This window comes from Heloderma suspectum, chromosome 1 (assembly GCF_057233095.1).
Source record: "Heloderma suspectum isolate Gila_16-S chromosome 1, 16-S_ref, whole genome shotgun sequence".
NCBI classification, from domain to species: Eukaryota; Metazoa; Chordata; class Lepidosauria; order Squamata; family Helodermatidae; genus Heloderma; species Heloderma suspectum.
The window spans coordinates 185,592,417-185,619,225 of record NC_139458.1 but is presented as its reverse complement, the minus strand read 5'-3'; the positions used below and the strand labels follow the sequence as shown (position 1 = coordinate 185,619,225).

Genomic DNA, 26,809 nt, shown 5'->3' with positions numbered 1-26,809 from the left:
AAGTTATTACAACACCGTCTGCAGCAAGGCCTGATGCCTGTGCAGGAACAGAATGAGGCAGGGGGTCACCTTGCAACCTCCTCCTCACCAGCATACGATCAGCATGGCCACCCTGCCCTGCACACAAGCAGGGTATTCTTTGCTTACGCCCAGTCGGACATCTCTTGGTTGAGCAGGGCTCCCTGGACTCACAAGCCCCACAACATAGACTGTGCAGTCCAGGAAAGCCTCAAAGGGGTTTCCTCCCTGTTATCCTGGCCCCACAGCCCTTATGGCTAGATCTAGGGAATCCCCTGCTAACCTAAAGGTGCTTCAGGTTGCTCACCAATCAGTTACCTATTCATCTCTTTTCCCATGCTGTCCTGCAGTTGAGACCAATGTATTTATCAACAGTACCACCCAAGCCAATTACCCATAACTCCCTCTTATGGATCAGTGCAGAGTAGGCTCCAAACCCTACTTTCGCGGCCAATCAGGATTGCAGATTTTAAAAAATCCTTCTTGGCCCTATAGCAAAGAGGGCCAGTATTGGGCAGGCTGGCTTTTATATCCTGAAGCCCCACTCGCATGCTCATTTCCTGTTCCTGCATCTCTCTGGGGAGTATGCAAAACCGCTCCATGCCTGATTTGCCCCATTAGGGCTCAGGGTGAAGAAAGAACTATTCCCTTATTGCCCTCTAATTAGTGTTTTCCAATTTCTAGTTCCAAATAAATGTATGACATCAGTGGTGTAGTGGAGCCAGGACTCACAGGGACGTAGCGCCAGTACTTTTTTTATTAACAGTGTTGGTGATGTCATGTGCCACCCCAGTCAGAATTCCCTGTTCCCCCTGAGCTTAGCTGCAATTCTCACAGTAGCTGGAGGGAAATGAATTTTCCCTGTTGTAATGGAAAATATTTTGGAGTAGTTTGGCCTTGAATGGGTAATTACGACCCATTTGTTTTACATAAGAATTGCGCTCATTTCACATGCCAGCAAGGTTATGCTCAAAATCCTACAAGCTAGGCTTCAGCAGTATGCGAACCGAGAACTACCGGAAGTACAAGCTGGGTTTTGAAGAGGCAGAGGAACTAGAGATCAAATCGCCAACGTTCGCTGGATCATGGAGAAAGCAAGAGAATTCCAGAAAAACGTCTATTTCTGCTTCATTGACTACGCTAAAGCCTTTGATTGTGTGGATCACAACAAACTGTGGCAAATTCTGAAAGAGATGGGGGTACCAGACCACCTTACCTGTCTCCTGAGAAACCTGTACGAGGGTCAAGAAGCAACAGTAAGGACCAGACATGGAACAACCGAGTGGTTCAAAATTGGGAAAGGAGTACGACAAGGCTGCATATTGTCACCCTGCTTATTTAATTTATATGCAGAGTACATCATGAGAAACGCCGGGTTGGATGAATCACAGGTTGGAATTAAGATTGCCGGGAGAATTATCAACAACCTCCGATATGCAGACGATACCACCCTAATGGTAGAAAGCGAAGAGGATCTAAAGAGCCTCTTGTTGAGGGTGAAAGAGGAGAGTGCAAAAGCTGGTTTGAAACTCAACATTAAAAAAACGAAGATCATGGCATCTGGCCCCATCACTTCCTGGCATATAGAAGGGGAAGAAATGGAAGCAGTGACAGATTTTACTTTCTTGGGCTCCAAGATCACCGCAGACGGTGACTGTAGCCATGAAATTAAAAGACGCTTGCTCCTTGGGAGGAAAGCTATGGCAAACCTAGACAGCATAGTAAGAAGCAGAGACATCACCTTGCTGACAAAGGTCCGTCTAATCAAAGCTATGGTTTTCCCAGTAGTAATGTATGGCTGTGAGAGCTGGACTATAAGGAAGGCTGAGCGCCGAAGAATTGATGCTTTCGAACTGTGGTGCTGCAGAAGACTGTTACGAGTCCCCTGGACTGCAAGGAGGTCAAATCAGTCCATCCTAAAGGAAATCAACCCTGAGTGCTCATTGGAAGGACAGATACTGAAGCTGAAGCTCAAATATTCTGGCCACCTAATGTGAAGAGAAAACTCCCTGGAAAAGACCTTGATGCTGAGAAAGACTGAAGGCAGTCAGAAGGAGAAGGGGACGACAGAGGATGAGATGGCTAGATAGTATCACCAATGCAATGAATATGAACTTGAGTACACTCCGGGAGAGAGCGCAGGACAGGAAGGCCTGGCGTGCTATGGTCCATGGGGTCACGAAGAGTCGGACACGACTGAACGACTGAACGACAATAAGAAGAGCCCTGCTGGATCAGACCAAGGGTCCACCTAGTCCAGCATTCTGTTCTCACAGTGGCCAACCAGCTGTCGACCAGGAACCCACAAGCAGGGCAAGAGCACAACAGCACCTTCCCACCCATGTTCCCCAGCAATTGGTGTATTTCCCCAGCAAGGCATGAGCTCACTGCCTCTGGTACTGGAGGTAGCACAAAGCTGTCAAGACTAGTAGCCATTGATAGCCTTTTCCTCCAGGAATTTGTCCAACCCCCTTTTAAAGCCATCCAAATTGGTGGCCATCACCACATCCTGTGGTAGCAAATCCATAGTTCATGCGCTGTATGAAGAAATACTTCCTTTTATCTGTGCTGAATCTCCCACCAATCACCTTCATAGGATAACCCCAGGTTCTAGTATTGTGAGAGAGGGAGAAAAATATCTCCCCTATCCAAATTCTCCACACCATTATCATGTCTCCGCTTACCCTCTTTTTTTCCAAGCTAAACAATCTCAGCTGTTGTAACCTTCTCTCATAGGGGAGATGCTCCAGCCCCTTGATCATTTTAGTTGCCCTCTTCTGCCCTTTTTCCAGCTCTACCATATCTTTTTTTAGGTGTGGTCACCAGAACGGTACACAGTATTCCAAGTGTGGTTGCACCATAGATTGTATAGGGGCAGTATGATATTGGCAGTTTTATTCTCAATTCCTTTTCTAGTTATGTATAACATGGAGTTTGCCATTTTTACAGCAGCCGCACACTGGATTGACATCTTCATTGAGCTGTCTTCCGCAACCCCAAGATCTCTTTCCTGGTCAAGTCACTGCTAGCTCAGATTACAAAGGACCTGCTCCTGGAGGAGATGAAAACTGCTAGAACAGGTTTGTTGACAGGGATCAATTCAGCTGCCTGCATTTTTGGACTCTCTTCGGGGGTGTGGCTATGAGGACAGTATGATGAGCACCTGCACTTCAAAAATCACTACTATACCACTGTATGACATAGAGAATTCAACAGAAAAATAATTACTTCCTAACAATAGGTATTTGCAATTCAAAGATAATTGGTTCTGTAAGTATTTATAGTCAAGCCAAAACATGCAATGGTGACATGTGCTTTCAAGGGTCTTACTTTTCAGTGGGTTACATCCAGACTGACACTGGATCAACGGCGCTGGTGGAAGTGGACTTCCGTGCCCCCTCCTTCCCATGGCAGCCCTTCTAACTGCCTGAAAATGCTACACAGAGTCAGGAGACCCTGCAGAATGGGGTGAGCTGTGGTGTGGGGGGGATCCCTCAAAATCAGGTGGAGGGACCTTCCATAAGCGGAGCCCTTCCTTCCCTTGTGGATTCCCCTGGATCCAGATACTGGATCCAACCCAGTGAATTTTCCTTCATTTACACTACAGATTCTACAGACTTTAGCAAATGTGACAAAATTGCAATATGAAAAGTATTGCAGCCCATAGGTAGATCATGACATGTGATGATCACACACACACACACATACACGTACACACGTTAATTTCACTATGTGGAGGTGCTCTGGAAAGCCCAAATGCAGGCACGTACATGTGTGTAGTCCTACATGATGATGATCTCCATTCAGATTGTATGTTATTTTCAACCTGAAGATGCTTTCTAAGTAGGAATTCTGTCACTTTGAGCTCCATGTATCTCAGATTCAAGGTCTTTAGGGCGCAACCTTATGCATGTTTAGACAGAAAAAAGTCATACAATTCCCAACAGTACCCATGAAGCATGGGAAATGCTGGAAGTTGTAGGACTTTTTTCTGTCTAAACATGCATAGGATTGTGCCCTGAGGCTGCAATCCTATATTCACCTATTTGAGAGTAAGCTCCACTGAACTCAATGGGCTTACTTCTGAGTAGACATGCATAGGATTGCGATATGTATTATTACATAATTCCCCAAATGATGTCGTTTGTAACAGCAACAGTTGGTTTGGCCCATCACAACATCCTATGATTCCTACACTCATGTAGTGAGTGTTGTAAAGCAAGAGAAATACAGCAAATACCTTTGGTCCCATAATGGCTCGTCCTGGGAGACCCGGCATCCCAAGACGCCCTGGTGCACCAGGTTCACCCTGTCATAAGAAACAAACAAAAAAGGGTTTTCAAGGGAATAGAACAAAATGAATAAAACATTTTCAAGGTGTGAAGCTTTTCCAAATAATGGCTCTTGATTTCCTAGATATAGGAGGGCTGTGTTTTCACTGTGGTTAAAATACATAACATCAAACATCTGCCAAGGTAACTCAAATTTCTTGCAAAGGAAGGCTGGATTCTTCAGCTGTATAATTTAGACTATTTTAAAAACTTTTTTAGAAGTCCTTTCAATAATTTCCCATTTCTTTTTTAAGATCTGGGAACATTTCAGATCTGTGACTTGTACTCACTGTATTGTATGAGGTTATAAATGAAAAAGTTAAAAGCCCTACTCCTAACTGATAAAATGTTTTTCTGATGTATTGTTTTGGGGTTTCTTTCCTCAAATTATCTGTTTGATACCTTTCTGTTTGGCTTTTGCTCCCTTCATTCTAACCAAATCCATCAATTCAAGGAATAATTAAAGCAGTCATGTATACGGTAAGAACTTAAGAATAGCCATGCTGATCCAGAGCAAGGGTCCATCTCATCCAGCATTCTGTTCACACAGTGGCCAACCAGCTGCATGTGGGAAAATTACTCTCAGTACACATTATTCTCAGTACACATTGGAGGTCTCCTCTCCATGTGATGCTGTTTGGACGTAAATGCAGCCTCTGGTGGCAATTCATGGGTTATGGAACACACAAATTGCTGCCAGAGACTTTGATTACATCCGAACAGGTCCTTTGTCTTTGGGTGACTCTACATTAAGCAAAAAAAGACCTGTGTCCTTTCCGGGGCTTTCTGTTTTTGCTTTCTTTGTGGGATTAGGGATGGGCTTCTTTACACAGCAGACACATGGTTTGCATAGAGGAAGCACCTCCCTCCCTCTCTGGCATGTGTGCAAAGGCGTCAGAGGGTGGGGGAGTCTTGCTTTCAGGGCTTAACTTGTGGTGTACTATTTCCTTGCAGCCCTAGGCACACTTACTTGGGAGTAAGCCCCACTGAACTTAATGGGGTGCTCTGAATCAACAGAGGTTCAGATTCTGAGCTTGGTGGGGTGGGGGTTCAGATTTGTCTCCCTTTGTTGCAGGGAGACATTTTACTCTGAGAGACACATGGTTTGAACTGAGGAAAGTCCTTCCTCAGAAAGTTTATGGCACTAATTCAGCATTACACACTGCCAATATGGTGCTATTAACTTTCATTACTAGTTTACCTCCGATCTTTTTGAAAGCGTGATAGAGGGGAGAATGTGCCTGAGACGTCCTGGAGGCTGACAATGCCATGTAAAGGACCCATCAACTTCCATGAGTGACCAATCACAAGCATGCAATAAATCGCTCGTTTACAGACACCCTTTGCCCAGGTGCCTTCCCTTCTTTCCTTCCTTGGCATTGTCCCTCAGGGTCAAACTAGACTTGAAAGTTTGCCCCTGTGTACATAGCCAGACCAGACGGTGCGGGGGATGGGCAAGCCAGACCAGCAGGGGAGAGAAGGGGAATTTTCTGCTGCTGTACCCTGTGGGAGGAAAGCTGCCATTGCTGCCGGCTATTCATAGAAAATGAACAGCCAGCACCAATAGCAGCTTTCCTCCCATTGCAAATAGCCTGTGCAAGGGCAAACTATGTGACAAAGGCCATGATCAGTCTGGCCCTAGTCGGTGGGCCCAACCTCACCAGCTTCAGACACCAGACGTGGTAATACCAAACAACAATAAAACAATACTTTAGCCCCTGAAGGTCCTGGTGCTCCAGTTGGTCCTGATAATCCACGTACACCTCTTTGACCTTGATCACCCTAGAAAAAAGTTGTTAAAGAGTTTGTTGTTTGTTTTTACTAGACACTTTACACAAAAGTAATCAAAAAGATTTTGCAGCGCGTGTAAGGAAATTAGGAACCTCACCGGCACAGGAGATTTATATGCACAACAGAACACACACAAGAAGTCCTGCTGTCAGGGTGGACACTGAGCCCATAGAATCCCAGAGTAGTTCTGATTCTGAGGAAGAGCAGTCACTCCTGGGAGAGGAGCGCGCGCCTCTTTCCCAGGGCCAACAGCTGACGGAGATTCCTCCCACCAGCATTCCTAGCTTAGATAGCAATCCAGGGAGTGACAGAGCGCGGATAGCAGACTTGGTGGACGCGCAACGCTGACGCAGAGAGCGGCGCCAAATGGAGGGCGCAGAAAGGAGGCGTAGTGCCCGGTTGGCGCGCAAACAACGGCTGCGCCCAGAGGATCCAAGGGAAAAGGGGAGGGACTCTCCCTAGTCCTTAAGTTCAGGGGTCTGCCCGTAATTTCCTTTCAAACGGGGACCAACTGTTCCAACTTAGGGCATAGGTACTGTGCTTCTCAGATCTAGTTGCAAACGGTAGAGTTGTTAAGTTGTAAAAGAAGAATAAAGCTTTCAAAGGAATCCCTTTGTCTGTGTCTGGACTTGGCTACTGGATTAGACTGAGAGAGGCCTCCAAGGAGCCCTTGACAGCTGCTTTGCCTTGCTTCTGTTTGCAGAATGGGGTGGGAATTCACCCTCCCCCTGCAGCCCCTCCACATGCTCACAAAATCTGCACCAGAGGGTTAGGGGGCCCTCTGAAGCAGACTTGGGGTATGGTGCGAAGGGCTGGAGTGGGGCAGAGAAGAGGGGAAAATGCATGGGGTGAATTCAAACAGAGAGACTGTGGGTATGTGGCAGGGGCTGAGCTCTTTCCCGCCTCTTCCCTCCCCACAGCTGTTTTACTCCTCATTCGATTTCATTCCAGTATCAAAACCGATCTAGGAGAAAAGTGACCAGGATGAGGGTTGTGGGAGAAAAGTAGCATCTGGGGGTGGAAGCTTATTGCCCACTGCTTCTCTGCTCAAAAACGCACTCAGCCTGTACCACCCAGTTTACAGATGTTCGGTGAAATCCACTTTCTAAGATGTAACTTGCAGCTATAATAATGTATAGCTAGGCCCTATTTTGGCATAATAATTCTACAATAAATCCATTAACAAATTCTTGCCTTTTCACCCTGTATTCCAATCCCAGGAGCACCTTCTGGACCACGGAGGCCAGGTAACCCTGGTTCTCCCTGCAACAGAAAAAGTGTTTGCATATAGTTATATATATTATATATACTGGTGTAGGATAGTGGCTAAGAGATTCTACTGGGAATCTCTCTGCCCCCCTGCCTTTTTTATTTTACATTTCTATACTGCCTAATAGCCAAAGCCCTTCACCATGAACTCAGAGCACAATCCTATGCATGTTTAGTCACTGTAGGACTTTCTCGGTCTAAACATGCATAGGTCTCTCAGCTTCAGCCTCATCTGTAATATGGGGATAATAATGCTGATCTTCCTTACAAGGTAGCTGTAAAAATTACAATAAGATGATGTATGTCAAACCATGTATAAAAGGTAAGTCTTTTAAATACTGATATCTGTTCTTGGAATATGTATAGATACATTATTTATAAATGTTATTTGTTTTCTGATTTACTTACTTGAGTGTGCATTCCCTCTATGATGGACGCACAGGGCAACAAACTTTTTAAAAAGTAAAAAGTAGCAAAGTTAAACTCCCTCGCTTGGTTAATCCGATCCACCAAAGGACATCTCAAACAGATGGGTCCAAGATGCAGGTGGTCACACCTGCCCTTTCAAAATATGTATATTACGTTGGTGATTGGTTTAATTGGATTTTATCCAATCCTGATAGTCTGCCAGAAGAACGGAAACTGCTGGTGGAACAGTTTTTACCTCCTCCCTGCAGCTCCCTCCCCACACACCCCAAATCTGCCACAAACCATTGGGGGACCCCCTCTAGAGCAGATCTGGAAGGTGAGCAGGAGGCTACAGGGGGGAGGAGTGCAAGGGGATGTCCCATTGCGTGACTGGATTTCCTCTCATGTAATGTTGGATTTAAGCCATTAGCAGTAACCCATAAAAGCATAAAAGGCAGAGTCTTTCCATATCCCAGCTGTGGCCATATCACTGGTCTCCAAGTCATGCCACAAACGTGTGATGCTGTACGTGGATTAGGTGGTCGAGCCATCAAAGCACACAGAATTAATCTCTGAGTATAAATGAAACTAGCCCAGATTTACCAGGCTATTTACAGCCGGGAATAGTAAGTCTGCTGGATGGCATTTTGAAGAAAGTCTGCCAAATGTGAGAAGCAGACAAGTTTGAAGAAGGGACACAAACCTTTTGTCCTGGCGCTCCATCTTCTCCTGGAAGGCCTGGTAGGCCTGCCAGCCCTGAAGTACCTGGTTCCCCCTAATGTAAGTGAGAAAGGGGCAAGTTGAAAAAGTGACTAGATACTAGCCCTCATCCCGCAAAGTTGACATGCGCATCCCACACTGGACTGGGGAATAAGCACACAGTGCCCAGCGCTGGATTTCCACATCCAACACCAGGTATTATAGCACAAACTCCCAGAAATATGACTACTTAGCTTCTTAAACAGAAGCTAAGGCAGAACAGAAGCTAAAACAGAAGCTTTATTTGCTAAAATCAGCCACTGTAAGCAACATGCAAATCCCTGCTCCAGGAAACTTTGTTCTGTTTTTACTTTCATTGCCTCCTGGTATAATTGTAAGACACTCTGCCTATTCTCCCTGCTGCTTCTGTGCAACTGCTAACTCAATCCTCCTAAATACAGAAACAAACTGGTAAAGTTTCAGCACCAAGGGCTGCTTATGCAATTCCGGACAATTCCTGATAGAAGTGAGAACCGCACCTGTAGCACTGAAGATACAGGACTTGATGCTGTCAGTTCCTTCCGACAGGACTGATCGCAACTTTGAGAAGGCGGCTGGGAATTAATCCAAGCACATCCCCCCTTTCCTTTCCCATTGGAGATGGGAGAAGGGGTGCTTGAATTCAGGTTCCCCATGCCATCCCACGGAGATGCCCTTCCAAGATGACAGCACTTTCAGTTAGAAACCCACAATGCCCTACTGATAAATGTGTCTCTGGATTAGGACTGTTATCTATTAACTGACGGGAGAACACACTGGATTCTGAAAGTTTATTCAGCTTTTATTTATAATATTTATACTATGATTTTCAAATCATTTAATGGGAAGGCTTATCAGCATTTTTAATATACAACTTTTAAGATAATACCTTACCTTTGCACCAGGTTCTCCAAGACCCCTGTCTCCTGGAGCTCCAGTTTCTCCTGGCAAACCTTGATCACCCTTAAACAACAACAGCAACATTTTTGAAAAGCTATAGCAGCTACAGCAACAGAAACACAGATGAATATTTGCTCAGTTTTCATTTTCAGGGAGTCTATGGCATTGCATCAATACAGGGACCCCCATTTTAGCAAAATTCAAATGATAAAAATAAAAGTTCTGAACCACTGACTGGCTTTGGGTACAATTATATAGTATTATGTCTTTCCCCGCCCTCCCCTCTTCTCTCCCGTCATGGCTGCAAGGAAGAAATTGGAACCTTTTGCTTCTGTTTTCAACTGATCATGACTTATTGTTATATCCCAACCCAGAACTGTGGTTAACCTTAACTGTGGTTTAGGGAAGAGCTGGCCCATGTTGCCCCCTCCCTAGAGCCTCCCAGGGGGTGAACACTACCCCGGCTGAAATTGCCCCCACTGACACTGCTACTCAGCAGCAGCAAAAACTGCAGCAATTTTGCAAGGAAGCAGAATCACACTCCCAGGGGCCATCTACATGAGCCTTTTAGTCCAGGGCAGGTGTGAGTCAAGGTCCTTTTCATCAGACGATGCAGTCGCCACTTCACAGCCATCCATGTTTTTTCCCCAGAAAATGTGGATTTCCAAGGAGGCATTTTTCTGCGATGTTTTTGGTTTGCTATGGGTTTCCCATGGTTGCAAGCCGTCTGTCCCTTCCCCAAACTGACTTTGCATTTTGCGGCGTGCATGCATTGTCCTTGCGTCGCTCTGTGATGCCCCTTTACTTCCCCCATCCCTTCGCAGCTGCACAGTTACAGAGGCACAGAGGGTTGTTTTCATCTATTCCATCACACTTTTGCACATTTTGTATCTTCGCAGTGGTTGCTTTTGGTCTTGGTGCCCAAGGGCTGGGGGGTCTTGGAGGAGGACCAACATCACTCCAGCCACCATTTCGGAGCGATGGATAGGCACGTACCACTCACGCTTATGAGTACGAACCATCATGAGAGTTTCAGGCTGAGGAACTGACAAACAGATGGCGTGGGAATGAAGGAGCACAAAACACTCACTTTTTACTTAATGAGGGACAGAAAGACACAGCAGAGCCCCTAAAATACAAAACAGCCACTGAAGTGTTGCACCCCCACACTCACGGGACTGCACAGCTGTGCATTTAAGTATAACGGCAAAAAAAGAGGGCACAGTGGAGTCTGTCAGGGAAGCACGCAGTAAACTGTGAGTGTATACTACCAGAAGCTACTTCAAAGCTGAAATGCTGTGCAGTTGCGACGGGGTGGGGGGTGAAAGCAGTGCCATGTAGATGGGGTCCCAGTAACACTATTCTACTTGCAAACACAGTGTGCACTCCCTGCACACCTGGTCTCCTTGCAAAATTGCTGTATTTTTTTGCCGCCATGGAAAATCTGACAGTAGTGGGGGCATGGGTGCTGCAAAAATGGCCAGGGAGGCCACATATAGCCCATGGGCACCATGTTGCCCACCCCTGGTTTAGGGAAACAAATAAGGATCAGAAACCAGTGTTTGAAGTTGGCTTGTTTCCCTAAATAGCCCTCCCCAATCCAGGGCCCTCCAGATGTTTTGGACTGCAACTCCCAGAATTCCTGACCATTGGCTACGGCCGTATGCTGGCTAGGGCTGGTGGGATTTGAAGTCCAAAACATCTAGAGGGCATCAGGTTGGGGAAGGCTGCTAAAGCATTTTTAAGACTAACCACAGTTTGTCCAGGTTCAGACATAACAACAAACTTTGGTTAGTTGGAAATGGAAGCAAAATCTTCCAATTTCCTCATAGACGTGTCAGAGGACAGGAGAGAGGGAGCTAAATTATAGTTAAATCTGAATGCAGCAGAATTTTCATTGCCTTCAGAAGGGTTAAGAAGATTGCAATATCTAAACCTGGTTTGATCTCTGGGGCAAAAGCATGTTCATCACAGTTCTACCACAGACAGAGTTCCCATGTCACCTCATCTCTCCTAACCTCACTTCAAACTGCAACACTATCAATGGAAGCACGGCATGGTAAGTCATACATAGATGCATGATCCCTTCCTTAGGATCACAAAATTTGATGCCACTTTTCATACATGTATTCCAGCATATCTATCAAGAGCCTTATATACTATATGGCTTTCTCCATCTGATCAAACAGGAACAGAGATGTAGAATCAGGCAGCAATTGGGCAACACACATTCATTTTCTTCTGTGGATGTTTTATCATGTAGCTCATCATGCATTCATTCATGCATTCATTCATTTATTTATTGCATTTATATCCCGCCTTTTTTCCTCCTTAAGGAACCCAAGGTGGCATACACAGTCCTCCTTCTCCTCCATTTTATCCTCACAACAACAACCCTGTGAGGTGGGTTGGGCTGAGAGTCTGTGACTGGCCCAAAGTCACCCAGTGAGCTTCCATGGCCGAGTGGGGACTAGAACCCGGATCTCCCAGCTCCTAGTCCAACACTCTAGCCACTACACCACACTGGCTCTCTGGGTTTCCAGCCAAAGGATTCTGGCAAACAATTGGAAACAGAAAATGGATGTGCTCGTTTTGAACATGAAAAGGGAGTCTCAGGCAAAGAGGACAACAATAAAGATATTACATGCACTGACAATGACACCCACCTCTGGTTTGGCACAAGTATCTAACAAGTCCTTTGAGAACCATACTTTCAAAGCAGAGGTGGACACTGTGGGAGGTCTGGGCACCATTTTTGCTCCAATTTTCTTTTCTTTTTTTTAAACCATCAGTTTCCTGCTGAAATTCAGTGGCAAACTGCTCTGTAACACTCTGTAGCACTAAAATGACTACATTTTGCATGTTTACAACCTAAATTTGACCCTTTTAGTGCTCCATAGCTAAAATTGCTAGATTTATTTCCAATATCCCCCCCCCCCGCCCCCGCTGCTGGTGAATTTGGTTGCATGGAGGAAGCCACTCTGCTTTTAAGCATCACAATGAAAATAAGCCATCTCCTGCCAATTATATTTGATATTAAAAATCAAGCAGTCATAGTTCCATAATGATTGAATTTGCTCACCTTTGGTCCAGGTAACCCCTGTCCAGGTGGTCCTCTTGGCCCTGGTGGTCCTTTGGGGCCTTCTACTCCCTAGAAAATAGGCCAGAATTATAATCCTATAGAAAGAGTTCCCTCAACCTGGCATAAGCAGTTCTTTAAAACCTACACACAACAAAACTCACCTTCTCTCCTTGAATTCCAACCCCAGGTAATCCAATAGGCCCAGGCAAACCAGGTGGGCCAATTTCCCCCTGATAAACAAAGTGCAGTTACTTACTACCACATACAGATACATGGCATCTCTTATAAATGACTGAACTTTCCATCTGCTATAGGTCCTTTAAAGCCACTGGCATAGCCTCCATACAGACAAGCTGACAAACTTATTCTATATTTTCTAAGGATACATTTAAATAGGAAACTTTATAGATGCTGCCTCTGCTGCAGTAACGAACGTGCACAGTCTCTAGGGTTTTTTTTTTTCATTCCAGAACTTTCCCACAGAATCAATCACTTCTGATTACATCTCATGCTTTACTACGAAGAGATGTTAAAATAGGCTTTGGATAGTTTATTGGACATAAATCTATCTGCAAACTACAGTATTGTTCAGTGTCTATTGAAAAAGCAAATTCTTTATTTTGCTTCATTACACCCTTTGTGACTAGTATCAGTCATGGAGCATTCAGGTTTCTTTAGCCTTGCAAATACCCGGGCATATTTACTGCTCACCTTTTCACCCTTTATGCCAATGCCTGGTTGGCCCCGAGGTCCTTTTGGACCATCAAAGCCACGATCGCCCTAAAGGGAAAAACAAAATTACATGGTAGTTAGCAAATGTGATCTGTACTTTAATCTTGGATTCTATTAAATTTAAATGGACTGACTGCTGTTCATGTAATCATAATACCAAATACTACGAATGCAAAAGGAAGTGCCTGAAATTTCTCTTGTACAGCCTTCCCCAATCATTGACCATGCTGACTGGGGATGATGGATGTTGTAGTCCAACACATCTGGACGCCACCAGGTTGGGGAAGGCTGTTCTTGTGCATCAGAGGGCTTTTTCTCTCCAGATGAGATCACTATTCAGTCTGCCAATCATCACAAAAAGATTAATACAGTGTTTTCTCTTCTCTCCATTTCAGATATGTTTGGTCCACTCCTGAACTGATGGGGAAAGTTCAGTCAATGCATGTCATAAAATACACATGGCCTCCTTGATGTACCAAATCTAAATATTCACGTATAGAAGGGCTTGAGGTTCTAATCCTGTACCCACTTACCTGGGAGTAAAACCCATTGAACTCAATGGGACCTAATCTATCTATCTATCTATCTATCTATCTATCTATCTATCTATCTATTTCTATACCGCCCAATAGCCGAAGCTCTCTACCTAGTAGGAATGTATATGATTGTTCGAGTACTCTGTAGCAATATTATGTTGCAATTGTCTTATAGTAGAAAATATTTTTATTTACTGAAGATATTTGTACCTATCTTTCCTTGTGGGAAATCAGGGCAGCTTTCAATAGTTTAAAACATAATACATAAAATATGTAGCTTTAACGTATCTTAAGAAACCACTGGGCAGTATCCAATGCCACCCATCCATGGGCTAGGCCCACTGCCACTTCTGTTCTGCCGATTCCGTTGCGCAAGCAGCACCCACCACTTGTACAACAGAGAGTTGGTGTTTCTGGGGGCAAGCCCCCAAACACTTATTTCTGGAATGGAGCAGGTCGGCAGAGCTCACTTAAGGGAGCCATTGGATACTGCTCAGAGTAACCATCAAAACAGGGGACTCCAATTCTGTGGGAGACCAAAAGGGTGTCTAAAAATGCCCCAGTCTTTGTAGTAGGAATGTGCACTGGCAAGCTTGCCTGTGGAAGAATTCCAGAGCACTGGAACCGCTACTATAAAAGTCCTGCTTTCTAGAGCTTTTCTACATGAGGCATTTATCATGCAGTCGTCATTCCCTAATCACGGTGGTTTATGGGTTCTTTAGACGACGTTGTGACCCTCCATTTTGCTTCCGTGTCTAAAGAGCACTTTCAGCAAGTTTTTTTAGAGCTGGGAAAATGTGGTATTTATTTGTAAAAGTGAAAGAAACTGCTATTTTACTTGTGTATTCACGCTATTCCGCTATAGCGCAGTGCCACCTTGATGTTATGTAGTGGAAAAACAAGAAAGGAAATATTCTTCGCGTAGTGCTCAGATCTCAATTCCACGACAAAAGTGAAAGTAGGTACAGTGGCCTTGTGTAGAAAAGCTCTTACTCATGTCTTTCCAGTGGGGAGTTGCACTCACAGTAGGCCCTCTCCTGATGATATGTAGGAGTAGTAAGGTTCATACTAGGAAAGATGCTCCCTTAAGTATGTTGGACCCAGGATGTTTAGGGGTTTAAAGGTTAAAATGAGTATCTTGAATTGTGCATGGACTCTAACTGGAACCCCCAGTGTTAATCCTAATTAAAATGGGTGAGTTATATGTCCACAACTGATCCAGAGACACACTCAAGTCCAGAGTTCCACAGGTGGAGCAATGGGAAGGACAGGTGCTAAGGCATGTTCCTAGGTTTCCAACAGGTGGCCAGTAGCACTGTCAGCTCTGACAATTACCTGTTTGGAGGGGGTAGGTGGTGGTGGCTGAATTTAGAGACAGAGCTGGTTATCAACAGCAGCACAGTGGTGAGACCCACCCCCAAAACTCTGGATGGCTTCATGTAGATATTCAACAGCATGGGGATAAAATAAGAGTCCTGAGAGACTCCAGAGGCCAAACAGTAGCAACTCAGCACCACTTTCCAGGAGCACTCAGCCAGGTAACAAGTAGTCAAATTCTTAACTATATACATTTCAAAGTTTGCTATTTTAAGTAATATTCCTTGACCTTAAAAAAGGGTCTGATGTTTGCTTTTGCTTTTGACTGGTTTTCTTTAAAAATGCAGATTGTCACATCATAATTTGTCTAGATAAGAAAACATATTGGGCACACTTGATTGTGTAAAAGTATAGGCAAAATTATACACCAATCTGTTGAAACTCATTTCATCTTCTGCTTTCTGTAGAAGCAAGCCTGAGTTCTATTAATACTGGAGTCCTGGCTAAATTCCAAATTGGTGAATGACATTCATTCTGCCTGCTTAAATCTCCTTTGTAGCCAAGGTTGTGAATGCATTCCTAACTTCACTAAACTGTTGTGAAGTGCTGTTCTGTGTTCGCTGGGAAGCCATTGTTTCACAACGTCCAAGGAATGACTCAATTTCGACAGTCATTTTGCGATTAACGTTTTTACCCCTCTATATAAAAGATGCTATAAAATGTGATAAAGAAAACATCAGGAGAATGATCCTTCCCTGTAGAGCAGGGCTGGGTAGACTGTGGCCTTCCAGATGTTTTGGCCTGCAACTCCCATACTTGGCTAGACTGTCTAGGGCTGATGGGAGTTGTAGGCCAAAACAACAGAAGGGCCACGTGTTGCCCACTCCTGCTGTAGAGGCACTGCTCCTATATGTGGAGGGATCTCCATGGGACATAATAGCTTCCTCCAACCCAACCCTCTGTATATATGCAAGCACGTCCTCCATTATGGGGAATGGGAGGACTGTTAGCAGAACCCCGGTCGCCATCCGGCCTACCCCCTCCACTTGGTCAAGGAATGCAAGCTCATATTCTGGACAGAGATATAGGAGGTGTACACAGCCTTCCTTCTCATAACGGCCTGGCACACTAAGTGTCCATCCATTCCAAGACAGGAGGGTGAAAACAGGGCTCTGTTATGCCCTATGGAGATCCCTCTTTGTGCAGTCCCCTGAGAGAACTATTTCTGAAGACTCTGGGAGGAAAATGTAGCCAGTTTTTTCTCCTCCCTAAATTCCAAATGACAATGCTAGCAGAGGTAAATCAGATTCTGCAGAATAAAAAGGAAAACATCAGTTAAGAGCTGTTTAACTCCATTTTCAGTTTGATTCTAAACCATCTTGAGAAGGTATGTTAAGATTGGTAACATTTTCTATGTCAAAATAAGATCAAATAAAGAACATAAAACTTGATGAAGATGAAACACTCAAAGAACTTTTGTTTGGCATATAGATTCAGGGTGTTTCCAGATGAGGATGGTACTATTGTGCTGCCTTGTTCACAGAATTTTACAGAGAGTCCAGATTGTCTTCCGTTCGTAGCCCTCTATTGTTTTCCCACTGCTTCTTCCATATTTTTCTTATCACAAAGAATCCATTAAGGAAGAAAAGATGGAATAGTGCCACAATGCCTTCTGATTGTTAGCACTAGGACCCCTCCATGTGGAAGCATCGTCATTAGAATATGCAAAGGTGCTTCTAGCTGGAGAGCTCCTAAAGCTCACAATCAAAAGGCACAGTGTAGTTCTTCTGTCCCCCCCCCCCCCCAATGGATTTTTTTCTGGTAAGAAAAAAAACAGAAGTACTGGGAAAACAGGAGGGTTGCAAATTCCAGATGGAAGGCTCCTAGTGCTAGCAACCAGATGGCCTTCTGCAGCTGTTCTGTGTTTTGCTCCTTAACAGATTTTCTGTGTTGGGGAAAAAGATGGAAGAAGGGGTGGAAAAGCAAGGAAGGGTAACAAGTGGAATACCACATAGCCTGGACCTGGCACCCCACCCCCACCCCATATATGTCCGTGAATGAGGCAGGGTAATGGCATCATAAAAAACTAATCTGGAAGCACCCTCCCTATAACATTCTGTGAAGGAGGCACAGCAACTGCACACTAAAAGCCTCATCTGGAAGCAACCCAAGCAATAAAAAGCAAGCTTCTGGTCATCATTGTTGTAGCTCTGTTTCTGAATCTTAATCATGATTTAAAACATTTGAGGCTAAGAATACAAAGGCTTTTGATTTGTCCCCTGTGGCTAAAAAATATCCAGCTGGTCACTGGGTGATATCCAATCGTATCCCTCTTCTTATGGCAGGCAGTTTGATCCAGTGCAGGCTTCCATGAATGGAAGGGGATTTTCACAGATTCCCCCTTCTCTCTGGAGACCTCTCCATCCATCCACCACCTGCAACCCTGCCCCCAAGGACTGGGAGAACCTCTGGAACAGCATAGGAACAATGCAAAAGAGAAAGGGGGAATTTGCAAAAATGGCCTCCTTCCTGCTTCCCAAGGGCATCATTAGGTGCAAGCCCTCTTGGGCACAGGCCCTGGATCTTTTTGAGCTGTGCCCCGGATCTTTTGAGCTGTCCTAATTACCATTGTTTTTACATTTTCCCATTGACTTGCATTGAAAAACAGAAATGGCCATAACTTCTTTAGTTTATATAACAAATACATGAAATTTGGAAACCTGATAAGCCCCCAGGGAGCTGATTGAACCTGCCCAATTTCAGGCAGTTAGGTCCAGTGACTTTTGTGTTGTCACAGGTAAAATTTGCTATTTTCAAGAAAATCTGCCAAAGCAACGTGCTATAATTTTTTTGTGCTTCCACATAAGTGCATGGAGTTTGGGGACCTGGCAGCACCTAGACTGCTGACTGAATCTTCCAAATTTCAGACAGTTAGGCCTACTGGCTTTTGTGCTAGCCATAGGTAAAATCTGCTTTTTTCAAGAAAATGTAAAAAAAGAAAAGCAAAGAACTATACTTTTTTTGTGCTTCCACATATGTGCATGGAATTTCGGAACCTGGCTGCCCCTATGGAGCTGACTGAACCTGCCAAATTTCAGACAGTTAGGTCCAGTGGCTTTTGTGCTAGCCATGCGTAAAGTTTCCTTCTCTCAAAGATTAAAATAAAAAGTAAAAACTGTCAAGCCACACAGGGGATTAGGGATCCTAATCAGAAGGTGTTTAAGGTGACCATTAGGAGGTCACTATCCCTAATCTCTGGTGCAGGGTTTTTTTGAGGTGCAAAAAAACTCTCTCCCCCTACTTTTCTGCTCTTACATGCCCACTGTTGGGAGCCTGCTTGCAATGAAATTTTGAAGAGGGAGAAGGAAGGGAAGAAAGAGCTAAAATACCTGACATTATCATCCAGTTCTGACCAAGAGAAAAAAGTTAGTTTTTTTTCTAATTTCCCATGGTGGTCAACAGGAAGCATCAAGACTAATTTTTCTAAACCTTGACTCAGGTTTGGTGCTGAGCTGAAGTGGTCCAACTACAAATTGGACTGAGCAGAAGCATGATGTTTTCCAAAATGCTGAATTGGGGTCTGAGTTGAAGAGGGGTGGGGGGGTCAGTGCGCACTTCTTATGTATGTATGTAATCGATACACACATACAAGCACACCACATGCACACATCACACACACACACATATATATTAGAGGTGTGCTTAGACTTGTATATATGTGTGTGTGTGTGTGCGCGCGCATATTTGTGTTATGGGCTTGTGCCCCTGATCTTTTAAGAACCTAGCAATGCCCCCAGAAGTGTTGCTTCATGGAAGCCTCTACTGGAGCAAAGAGTCTTCTGGGAGTGGAGGAACACAATTTGATACAACCCATTTTCGTGTGTATGTGTTTTGGTCATTCAAATATGGAAATGACAATGGCTACATAAAAAACTTAGAGGGACATTTATTTAAATAATACCATAGCATTAAAAAAAAACACCATAAAACCACTTTGTACCTTTAGTCCTGGAAGTCCTTCTCCTGGCGATCCCCTTTCTCCCTGAATACCTTGTGGACCTTGAGGCCCCTGTAAAATGTTTTAGAAAAGCAACTCAGAAAACTGTGAAAATCAATAGCAAATCAATCAAAGTGTGATCTTTATACATCTCTGCAATTTACAGTCGAGTTCCAGCCTGCCCCAAATTGCTACAGTAATACTGTATTCAAAATACATTAAAAAAAAAGAGGCAGCCATGAATTGCGGCAACAAGTTCTACCAGATTATACTAGCAGTCGTCCTCCCCCACCCGCGCCCTGTCCCATAGCTGAATACAAGGCTTAAAAAATGTGAGCCTGCAAGGTTCATCCTGTAATAATCCAACAAAGCAGTCAAGCATAAGCTCAATTTTAGTAATAGATTCTTATGGGATCACTCACAGCCTTCAAGGTCAGCAATTGCTTTAAGATCCCCTGCAGGGGACTTTAAAATAGATACAGTAACCCAGTGGTTTGCAACATTCTGGGGAACTCTTTCCATATCCTTGTGTTTGCTGAGGACATTTACTAGAAAAATATCAAGGTCAAATAATGTTTCTTTGGCCAATGACTCCATTCCTACCAGTTACCACTGAATGCTGAGTCATAAGCCTCATGACAAGAAAAAAAAAATCCTGCCATCAAGAGGAAGGCCCCAAGAGTAGCCAAAAAATAACAGTGATGCAAGACCACTGCAGTGACAAGGAGTTTTTGTTTAGTACAGGAAGCCCCAGAGGAAGGGGGTCAGGCAAGTGGTACAAACTAGCCTGGCACTCTTGTGATCTTGTTTTGCTGTTGTTTTTTTGGCTAGAAAAAAAAAATCCAGACATTGCTGACCTTTATTCCTAGCTCTAGAACTCCCAAGCCACCACCAACAGATTTAAACGGAAATCAGACATATGTTTTAAATGGGATGCAAGTGGTGAGAATACACATTTTCTATCCCCAGAGCAAATGCCTCAGAGTGAAAAGAACTGCCACAGGTAAGCAGGAAAAAAAGAAGAATGTCAGAAGAGCCCTGCCAGATGAGGCCAAAGGCCTATCACTCTGTTCCCAGAATAGCCAACTAGATACCTACAGGAAGCCCACAGGCAGGATGTGAGCACAACAGCACCCATACCTCTGATACTGGAAGTAAGAAATCACCATCATGACAGGTTACCATTGACAGACTTATCTTCCATACATTTATCTTTTTTCCAAACCAAGGATAAAATCCCCAGTTCATTTTTGCATTAAACAGAAAACGACACCTGGTATCAAAACAACACTCCCTTACACCATTCCTCTTATACCAGACCTGATTTTTACAATGCTTGTTTTCAGAGGGGCACTAAGGGCAGCATCCAATGGTAGTCCTATGTAAACTGGTCCAATTCACTTCAATGGGCTTACTCTGTGTAGGAGTACCATTGGACACTATCCTAATATTCCTTTCTCAGGCATTCCTTTCATGGGATTCTCCCATGTACAGTACGTACCGGTAAACCTGGTTCTCCAACTCCTGGTGGACCAACAGGGCCTGGTCTTCCTGTCAAACCAATGTCACCCTTCAGAAAAAATATATTTTATAACTGGGTTTGAATAAAAGATAATGGATAATTCGATTTGATATAATGTTCTTGAGTAGGGTGGCCACTTCTGAATTGACAAAAAAGAGGAAATGCATCACCAGAAAAGAGGACAGCTACTTGCATCATGATTGCATATGATAAACTATATGTATAGATGCCAATTTAGAATTATTATAATTTAAATAGAAATACAGTAAATTTCACCATAGCATGGAAGACTGTGACCAGGTGGCCTGTGTGCCTCCCTGTTTAGCTTGCTGTCCAGGTGCAACACCTCTTAGGGTTCTTTATTTTATTTATTTATTTATTTTATTGCATTTATACCCCGCCTTTTTTCCTCTTGCAAGCAACCCAAGGCGGCTGACATTATCCTCCTCCTCTCCATTTTATCCTCACAACAACAACCCTGTGAGGTGGGTTGGGCTGAGAGTGTGTGACTGGCCCAAAGTCACCCAGTGAGCTTCCATGGCCGAGTGGGGACTAGGACCCGAATCTCCCAGCTCCTAGTCCTACACTCTTGCCACTACACCACGCTGGCTTTATCTTTAAACTGGAATTCTACAGGACAACCCTTCAAACAGAGGATGCCTTTAAACGGACAGTTCTCTGGCAGCCCTTCAAATAGAGAACTGTCCTCTGTAAAGCATGACACATGGCCAACCTATAATCTTCAGAACACTAGAAGGAAATGAAACAAGTCCTATCCCAGGATGAATAACTTTGTATATATAAATCAAATTTGATTATCAGTGAACTGCTGAGAGTTACAAAGTGCAGTGTTGTAGGTTGTGGGGTTTTTTTTTAGTGGTATGAATTTGAACTGTATCCAGAGTACCTTTCAGGTATTACAAAGACATCATTTATTCTTGTTTTAGTTTTTATCGAGTCATACATTATTTCAGCAGCTGCTCCTTTTTGTTCTTTTGCACAGTAGACTATATGATTGGCATTTTTACCTTTGGGCCAGGCAATCCAACTCCGGTTTCTCCAGTCAATCCAGCAGGGCCAGGGAGGCCTCTTTCACCCTTTAAAAAGGCAACAGGAAGATAATTGCTTTACATGTTTTAATTGGATTTTAAGGAAACCAAGCTTGCTCTTCCCTCCCCACCCTCAAAGTCAACAAAAAATTGTAATCCTGGCAGATTGTCTGGAGTGGGAGTGGAAGCTAGAAATGAAACAAAATGTAATAAGAATGGGGAACACATATAAAGATGGAGGAATGGAAGGAAAAGTAGAATGAAAGAAGGGGTGAATGGATTTTCCCTGTTGTGATCCTTTCCTGAGCATTAGGTTTAGGGATACTCAATGATTTATTTATTGAGGGAGGGAGGGAGGGAGGGAGGGAGCAATCCTATGGCCGCTAGTCAGCGGCTGGACGGCCATAGGATATCTGGTTTTCCAGGAGCTGACCTCGGAGCCTGCACTCCGAGGTCAGTTCCCGGAGAACTGACCTTCCCCCCAGTGCAGAACAGCCCCATGCTCTGTGCTCACAAGAGGAGCACGGAGTGGCCAAAATGGGGTGTTCTGGGGCAGGGAGGGTGGAAATGCCAGTACAACACATCCTATGTGTTGTCCGGCAGTCTCCTCCCCTGCTCTGCCTTCCTGGGGCTAGACAGCCAAAATCGGCTGTCTAGCAGCAAATGCAGGGCAGGAGAAGTGCGGAGGGAACGATCCCCTCTGTGCTTTTCCTGCCCTGCATTGGATAGGCGGTCACCTTCGAGTTCGGAGATGGCCACCTATCTGCATAGGATTGCACCCTTAATGTATTAAATTTATATAGGGCAAGTTCACACACCACACTAAGCCACCCTGAGAACAAGACATGGTAGATGGGTGGCTTGTGTGTTACTTCTGAACACAGGAATGGGTTCACAATTTGTGTGTGTGTGTGGGGGGGGGATCTTGTGCAAGTGCACAAGATTGCTGGTCCACTATTTCACCAAGCACAGCCATATCCCTCACTTGTCAATGTCCTTGTCAATTCATCCTCCACTTCCATGCTTCCCTTGCTAGCAAACACCCTTTAAAAAAAAAGGCTGCTTGACGTTCTACTGAAGTAATAATATCTGCCCCTAAAATTCCTCCTTTCCTGTAGCCGCCAGACACTTTCGGCTCCCCCCACACATCTCCATCCCCCCACCCCGCTTCGTGTTTGTCAATTCCTTCCACTGGTCTCCATTGCTAGCTGTCAGATATACATATGGGTTACAGAGCAGTGAGCAGGATAGCTAAACATATGTGAATTTCAAGGCAGAGTAGGGACCAAGTGGGTAAACATACACGAATTTCAAGGCAGACAAGTGAGGTGGATTGGTAAAAATAAGCAGATTTCATGACCAGTAAAACTAAGGGGGAAATTATGCAAAATTCCTAGCAGCGGACAAAAAAAGCCAACATGAACATGTTCAGGACACTCCTGGTGTCCTTTCTTCAAGATTTCTATGAAAAAAGAAATTAAAAATCCATCCTGAGGCACAGGGCACTGAAAAGGGATGAGGGAAAATGGCAAGATTGCGAACAGTGGCAGGGGTTTTCACCAGTCTTGCTCAATGTTTCTCTAGCCATTCCCAACAATCCATAATAAAATTGCCCTACTGGGTTCAGACATCACAACAAGCTACCTTGAGAACAAGCCACCTTAAATAACCCTGCTACAAGCTATGGGTTCTCAGGGTGGCTTGTTTGCAAAAAACAACCCACAATGGAAAAACCAGTCTGGGTTTGGACATCATCTGGGTTTGGACATCAGCACCCTGCAACCACTCTTGAAAACAACCCACCATGGCTTAGCATGACATCCAATTTATTTATTTATTTAAAATATTTCTTGGCCTCCTTTCAGAGCAGAAGCCTAATGCGACTTAGAATAATAAAATACATAAAAACAATTAAAATATTAAAAGTGATAAAAATGTAAAAACAATAAAAGCCAACAATAAACAATTAAAACCAACAATAAAACCAACAACCATGTTAACAGCAGCAACAGTAGCAGTAATATCAGTAGAAGGCCAAGGTAAAATAATGTGTTTTCAAGGCCGATGTCAGGGTTGGAGCTGAACCCATAGAGCCCCAAAGCAGCTCTGATTCTGAGGAAGAGCTACAACCCATGGGAGAGGAGCCTGCTCATCTCTCAGAGGCACAGCTGCAGGGAGAGGCCCCCCTGCTTGCATTCCTGAGATTCCTGGCAGCGAAAGAGCGGGAGATCGGTTGTTGCTAGACGCAAGGCGCCAGTGCAGAGAGAGGCATGAAGTGGAGGGTGCCGAGAGGAGGCACTCAGCCCACTTGGCGCTACGGCAACAGCTGCACCTCGATGCCCCATGGATAACGGGGGGAGCTTCCCCTCCTAGCCCATAAGTTTCAGAGCTTTCCCACCCTTCTCCTCCAAACGGGGACCAACTACGTACATGGAGCTTAGGTTACCCTGCTAAGATACCCTTTGCAGTTCTTTGCTTAGTTGCTGGCAATTAGCATCTGAAAGAGTCATTAAGTTGTAAAGGAATAAAGCCTTGGAAAGAATCCCTTTTGTCTGCATCTTGTTTTGGCTACTGGAGGGGACTTTAAGAGGCAGCTAGGGCGCTCCTGACAGCCTTCTTAAAAGACTTCAATGAGGGAGCATGGCGGGCTTCCAATGGCAGCTTGTTCCAAAGGTGTGGGGCCACTGCAGAGAAGGCCCTCTCATGTGTGTTCACCCACTTGACTGCTCTCACAGGTGGGCAAATGCGAAGGGCCTTTCATTCTGATCTTAAAGTGCAGGCAGGCTGATATGAGTGTAGACAGTCCTTCAAGTAAGGATTTCAAGTGGTCCCAAACTGTTTAAGGCTTTAAAGGTCAAAACCAGCACTTTGAATTGGGCTCGGAAACGCACCGGTAACCAGTGCAGCTGGCGCAGTATAGGTGTTATATGACCGAATTGCCTCACCCCCACCAATACTCGTGCCGCCGCATTCTGCACAAGCTGGAGTTTCTGAACCGTCTTCAAGGCAGCCCCACATATAGCACATTACAGTAGTCCAGCCTGGACGTGACTAGTGCGTGGATCACTGAGGCAAGGTCTGTCCTCTCCTGATAGGGCCACAGCTGGCATACCAGCCTAAGCTGGTAAAAAGCATTCCTGGACACTGCAGCCACCTGGGCTTCCCCGGTTAGCTCAGAGTCCAGGAGGCCTCCCAGACTGTGCACTTGGTCTTTCGGGGGAGTGCAACCCCATCTAAGGCCAGTTGTAAACCTCCATCTGAAGTAGTTGGTTTCCCAACCTACAGTACCTCTGTCTTGTCTGGATTAAGTTTCAGCTTGTTCACCCTCCTCCATCCCAAAACAGCCTCCAGACACTGGTTCAAGAGTTCCACAGCCACCTTAGGATGTGCAGATGGAAACAAGAGGTAGAGCTGAGTATCATCTGCGTACTGATGACATTTTAGCCCAAACCTCCTGATGACTTCCCCCAGCAGTTTCATGTAGATGTTAAAAAGCATGGGGGACAAGATAGAACCTCGCAGCACCCCACAGGCTAATGGCCATGGGGTGGAACCTAAGTCCCCCAGCACCACCTTCTGAGACTACTCCTCCAGAAAGGACCAGAACTACTTTAAAACTGTGCCTCCCAAGCCCAGTCCAGATAAACAATCCAGAAGGATACCATGGTCGATGGTATTGAAAGCTGCTGAGAGGTCCAGAAGAACCAACAGGGTAGCACTCCCTCCATCCATTCCCTGGCATAAGTCATCAACCAGGGCAACCGAGGCTGTTTCCATCCCATAACCAGCCCTGAAACCTGACTGGAATGGATCTAAATAATCAGTTTCATCCAAAACGGCTTGGAGTTGTGAGGTCTCCACACACTCTAGCACCTTGCCCCAAAACGGCAAATTTGACACAGGGTGGTAATTATCTGCAACCATGGGATCTAAATTTGGTTTCTTCAGCAAGGGCCTCACCACAGCTTCTTTCAAGGCTACAGGGACCTTGCTGTCCCTCAAGAAAGCGTTTACCACCTCCAAGGTCCAGCTATCCAGCCCAGCTCTGGCAGATTTCACGAGCCAGGATGGGCAAGGATCTAAAGAACAAGTAGTAGGCCTCAGTCCTCCAAGCAGTTTGTCACATCCTCAGGTTGCACAAGCTGAAAGATATCCATAATATGACTAGATGGTGCACTAGCCTCGTCCATATCAGACTCTGTCAAAACAATGTCATCCAAGTCAGCACGAATGCATGCAATTTTATCTGCAAAGTGTCTGGAAAATTGTTCACAGTGGGCCTTTGAGGGTTCAAGTTCTTGTGTTTCTTGTAAAGGCCCAAGAGGCCTTTAACCACACAAAAGAGCTCCGCTGGACGACACTAAGCAGATGCAGTGGTGGCGGAGAAGTAGGATTTCTTCGCCGCTATCACCGCCACCGAATAAGATCACAAGTGGATTCTTACTTCGATCGTATTCGTTCCAAGTCTTCTGCCATTTGCGCTGTAATCGTCGACACAGTCGTTTCATTGCTCTCAGCTCCTCAGAATACCAAGGAGCTGACACAGTTCTTCGACTAGGTCGAGGACATTTGGGAGCGATCATATCAATAGCCCGGGTCATCTCCTCAACCAAAGAACTATTGACCAATCGCACTGCTTCTCGAAAGGCTTCTGCATAATAGAATCAGCCAGAAGATACTCCAGATAATTCCAGTGGAACAAGCTGGATTTCGCCCCGCACGAAGCTGCGCTGACCAAGCGCTTTCACTAACAACCTATATAGAAGCAGGATATCAGGTGAAGCAAAAAACATCAGTTGCTTTTTTAGATTTAAGTGCAGCATATGATACAGTGTGGAGACATGGACTACTTTATAAATTAATACCAGTAACCTCGTGCCGAAAAACTACCCGACTTATTGATAATATGCTTGTTGGAAGAACTTTATCTGTGACTATAGGAGAGGATACTAGCGTCCCTAAAATTTTAAACAACAGACTACCACAAGGCTCGGTTCTTGCACCTCTCCTTTTCAATCTATACATAGCTGACATACCACACACAAAGTCTAGGAAGTTTCGCTACGTGGATTATTGGGCTATAGCCACACAACATAAATCCTTTGAGACAACTGAAGAT

General features: G+C 44.7%; 1 protein-coding gene across 1 annotated transcript in view; it reads right to left on the bottom strand.

Annotated features, from left to right (window-relative positions):
* The window catches only part of LOC146358492 (uncharacterized), a 67,992-nt gene that overhangs the window by 19,898 nt on the left and 21,285 nt on the right, over nt 1-26,809 (bottom strand). The window contains exons 10-20 of the mRNA XM_084805088.1: nt 21,670-21,738; nt 20,621-20,689; nt 19,123-19,191; nt 13,249-13,317; nt 12,699-12,767; nt 12,538-12,606; nt 9,450-9,518; nt 8,521-8,592; nt 7,335-7,403; nt 6,060-6,131; nt 4,259-4,327 (exon numbers count right to left, since the gene is read on the bottom strand). Coding sequence (XP_084661214.1) covers nt 4,259-4,327; nt 6,060-6,131; nt 7,335-7,403; nt 8,521-8,592; nt 9,450-9,518; nt 12,538-12,606; nt 12,699-12,767; nt 13,249-13,317; nt 19,123-19,191; nt 20,621-20,689; nt 21,670-21,738 — 765 coding nt within the window. The remainder of the gene's footprint in view (nt 1-4,258; nt 4,328-6,059; nt 6,132-7,334; nt 7,404-8,520; nt 8,593-9,449; nt 9,519-12,537; nt 12,607-12,698; nt 12,768-13,248; nt 13,318-19,122; nt 19,192-20,620; nt 20,690-21,669; nt 21,739-26,809) is intronic.